The sequence below is a fragment of the Tupaia chinensis genome, unplaced genomic scaffold, assembly GCF_000334495.1.
Source record: "Tupaia chinensis unplaced genomic scaffold, TupChi_1.0 Scaffold000623_1, whole genome shotgun sequence".
Classification (NCBI taxonomy): domain Eukaryota; kingdom Metazoa; phylum Chordata; class Mammalia; order Scandentia; family Tupaiidae; genus Tupaia; species Tupaia belangeri.
Genome location: NW_006160143.1, coordinates 1,040,240 through 1,044,593, shown reverse-complemented (window position 1 = coordinate 1,044,593; position 4,354 = coordinate 1,040,240). Strand labels below are relative to the sequence as shown.

The 4,354-nt window shown below is 38.0% G+C and overlaps 1 protein-coding gene across 1 annotated transcript in view; it reads left to right on the top strand.

Annotated features, from left to right (window-relative positions):
• The window catches only part of SPTA1 (spectrin alpha, erythrocytic 1), a 94,094-nt gene that overhangs the window by 12,594 nt on the left and 77,146 nt on the right, over nucleotides 1-4,354 (top strand). Inside the window, exons 11-13 of the mRNA XM_006159071.3 lie at nucleotides 1,949-2,086; nucleotides 2,731-2,841; nucleotides 4,238-4,315. Coding sequence (XP_006159133.1) covers nucleotides 1,949-2,086; nucleotides 2,731-2,841; nucleotides 4,238-4,315 — 327 coding nt within the window. The remainder of the gene's footprint in view (nucleotides 1-1,948; nucleotides 2,087-2,730; nucleotides 2,842-4,237; nucleotides 4,316-4,354) is intronic.

Genomic DNA, 4,354 nt, shown 5'->3' with positions numbered 1-4,354 from the left:
ATTTACATTAATACCAGGAAAGTTTTCAACACTCAGAATTCCACTGAATATAAAAGTCAGGTTTGCCATCACCACAACTCCTGGATGACACGAGCTCACTGCACCTCCTGTCCCAGAGAGGTTTTGCTCCAGGCAGAATCCAAGCATGTCTTGAGATGATCATCACACAACAAGGTCTGCATGCCCCTTGCTTTGAATCCTCCCAGAACTCTATGAGAACATGGTGACATGGAATTTTAGTATTAATGAATTTCTGCTAAACGCTGACAGAACCCTAAGCCTTGAAAACTTACCAGTCAGTCACCCGGGATTCTGAGAATGTCTGTTGCTTTGTTTGTTTGTTTGTTTTTCATTTTTAAAAAATAGGATTTCTGGTTTACAAATTATATACTCGATATACACCTTTGTGGAGTACCAGAATAGATTTTAAAGCATGCATACCATGTACACTATTTAAGTCAAGGACACACACATCTTCTTCAGCCCTGAATGTTATATTATGCTGTGCACATTTGATAATAGTTCTGCTAGTTTGTGTGAGTGTGTGCGTGTGTGCGTGTGTGTGGTGGGAAGGACTATGTATTGTGTTGCTTACTTTGGAATGAGTTGAAATTTCTTGTTCAAATGCTTGGCTAGAAATAAAGGATTTCTTATGGGTTTGAGAAAATTGTTTCTTTTTCCTTAACAGTTCTTGCATGTTTTCAGAATAAAAATGTGAACTTCTCAGTCTGGCACTTTAAGTGCTGCATAAACTTGAACTTCATTAAATGTCCACCCTCTTTCAGGCACTGCATTTTTCTCTAGAGCACATTGTATAATCTGACAGTTACTCAGAATCCCAGTAATTCCTAGTAATACAATTTGCTCATGGTATTATATTCTCCCAGAATCCTGATACTCCCTCCCTGCCCTTTATATCTCTGTGCTTCAGTGCTTTCCCATACTTCTGCTCTCTGGTTCTTCTAATCAGAATTGATTTTTTTAAATTATTATTTATACATATGAAATGTACTAGGCCTCTTTTATGGCATTTATCTCATTTTTCCTATATTATAGCAATCCACTTAAATCTTAGAACCTTAAGAGAAAAGTTCACTTTCTTTCTTTTTGAAAATTAATATATAATTGGACTGGCAGGAGCTGTGGTGGTTAAAGGAGCTGCAGTCCCACATGGTCGACCATGGTTTGAGTCCCGGACCTGGCAACTTGCTTTCCCACTTTCCCTCTGTCTCTCTCTTGCTCTGCCACTCTCATTCAAAATAAGTGAATAAATAAATAAAGTTAAATAAAGTAATTCTCTATAAAAAGAAAATTAACATATAATAATTATATTTTATGAGCGTACAAGGTGATTGTTCAGTACAAGAATACGACATGTAATGATTAAATTAGGCTGTTAGTGTACCATCACCTCAACTGTTAATCACGATTGTGCTGGGAACATTCAGAAATCAATCCTTCTTTTTAGTTACTGTGAGATGGTGAGTAAGTCATTGTTAACTATAATCTGTCTACTGTGCTTAAAACACTACAAATTCTTTCTTCTATCTATCTCTAATTTGGTGTCTGTATTCAGCATTCTTCTTTTCCTTCCTTCCATCCTTCCCAGACTCAGATAGTCATTCTTTGTCATTTTTTTTTTCTGTTTTCACATACGAAGATGAGCATGTGGTGTTTTTCTCTCTGTACCTGGCTTACTTCATTTAATGTAATGCCCTCCAAGTGCAGCCATTTAGCCTCCAGTGACAGGACTTCAGCCTATTTAATGGCTGAATAGTACTCCTATATATTACCTCATGCTTTATTTATTCATCTCTTGATGAAAAGTGCATTTTCTATTCTTTTTTGTATACTTCAAAAGGCGTTGCAGTTATTAGCTATTCAGTAAATGCAGACTTACATAAATTAATTTAGTATCTCCTGGAAATATCACCTCCTTCTTCCCAAGATGGCAATACTTGCTAACGACTGGGCTGCCCTGCTGGAGCTGTGGGACAGGCGTCAGCAGCAGTACGAGCAGTGCTTGGACTTGCACCTCTTCTACCGAGACAGTGAGCAAGTGGACAGCTGGATGAGCAGACAAGAGGTAACGGGAGGGTTCCGCCAGTCCCCAGAAATCATCCCCTCCTCATTTACCACCACAACTGCTATCAGCATCCTCAAAGCCACTTCTGTAGGTTGAAGTTGGCCCTGGGAACTGGAGGATGGGCCATAAGAAGAAAAATGGGTTCTTTCTATAAGGCTGCTTCTCCAATAGTCAATGGACAAATGCATTAAAAAAAAAAATAATGCATAGCACATATGCTTTAACCACAACTGAACAAGGCAAAATGAGTATCATCTTAGAAAGAGATCTGGAGGAGGAGATTTTGAAGATTCAGGCAAGGTAAATCAAAAATTTCCTGGACTGAGGTGAGTGGTCCTCTTGAGGTCTTTTTGAGAGCTTAGAATAATGCCTTGATTGGTTGGGAGAATTCTATATGGACAGACTCAGAGACATAGGTGAGAATTTTCTGAGAGCATTGGGCAAAAGGTAGAAGTTCCTTGCTGTTTGAGATTAGTCTTCCACATGACCCTAATTGGTACTTATTCCCACCTTACTCTCCAATTTCCTTGCCCTCTTCCTTAGTCCTTATCTCAGAGATGTTTCAAGAGTTGTTTTTTTTTTATTATTATTATTATTTTTAACCAGCAAAGCACATCTGGGATACATCTTTTTATCTTCTACAGGCCTTCCTAGAAAATGAGGACCTGGGGAACTCAGTGGGCAGTGTGGAAGCTCTTCTTCAAAAGCATGACGACTTTGAGGAAGCCTTTACTGCCCAGGAAGAAAAGATCACAGTAAGAAATGGTCCCTGGCTTGAGCATTTGCTGTCTGTTTGCATGCATCGTTTCATGTAACACCCATCCCTAGATAGAACTGCTCCTAGAACTATCAGCTAGCTTAAGGATTACTCTGGATAAAGTTGTATGTGTCTTTTCTGCAAAGAAGAAACTACTGGATTCATATTCAATGCAAAATCATTGCTTAAAAGTTTAAAATGTACTTTTTTAGTTTTTCTATAGGAATGTTGTAGGACAGTTTCTTCTCTAGCAATATCTATATATCTAAGTAATAGGTACTCTTTATAGAATTTTTTAAAAGAGGAAGAGAGAGAGTTTTTAACAGGGTCCCACTGTGTCATAATCTTCCTGACCCAGCTTCCTAGTCAGTTAAGACTATAGTTGCACACCACTGTGCCTGCCTGTTTTTGGTTGGACCAAAAAATCAAATGTGGGCCTTCCATGTGGTCTCAGCCTCTGAGTAGCTATGTCATAGCAGTGCATACCACAGCAGCAGAACTCTTCATTCTTCATAGTAGATATTTATTATTGCGTTTCTTATCTGACGTTAGTACAGAATTTTCCTGAGAACCTTAAGATACATGGGTCCAATGTACTTTATATCTTTAGCTGTCTTTTAGGATGGTGCTGACTTTAAACCACACACGCACTATTACCAACAGCAGCAGTGGCAATCAAATTCTAAGTCTTCCTTGTTAATTTTGACTCAATATGGAGTTTAATATGGCCCATTATTAACCCATATGCATGCTTTATTTATTTTCATTGGTAAAAAGCTAACAGTGCAAAATGATCTTTCTATTTTTAAATTGCTATTATTACTTTAGATCATTTTCTTATTCCAATCCTGAACTCTAGCAACTTGAGGTGTTTATAAGTAAATATGGGTATAAATTTGCCTCTACAATTTCTGGCTCTACTCCCCACATTTCCTCATGGAATTACTAGATGTGGACATAGATACATATGCTAGATGAATAGATGAAATGAATAGATAGATGATAGACAAATCATCAGATGGATGATTAACAGATAAATAGAGTGATAGATATGGAGATACGCCAGCTGGCCAGCCACTGGCCGTGGCTCTATCAGTGATGTTGTTTTCTCATGAAAATTTAAAAATGCATCAAATAATCCCCTTATAGTTACATCAAAATTCATTTACTGTAATCAAGATTAAAAAGATATTGTGGCACAGACAAGCTAATTGACATGCCTGGGGCAGTATACATTTTAAAATGCAATTTAGAGCAAAAATCAGAACCAGGACCTAGATCTTCCAGTCCTCAGACATGTCCTCATTCCATTTTGCTATGCTTTATTATTCAATGGCTTCCCAAACTATGGCCACTTAGTGCTTACTGAAGAACAATACTCTTTTATTTTCCAGACCTTAGACAAGACTGCAACCAAACTAATCGACAATGACCATTATGACTCAGAAAATATCGCTGCTATCCGTGATGGGGTATGTCTAAGGGCCCAGCGCTCCTGCCTACCACTGTGT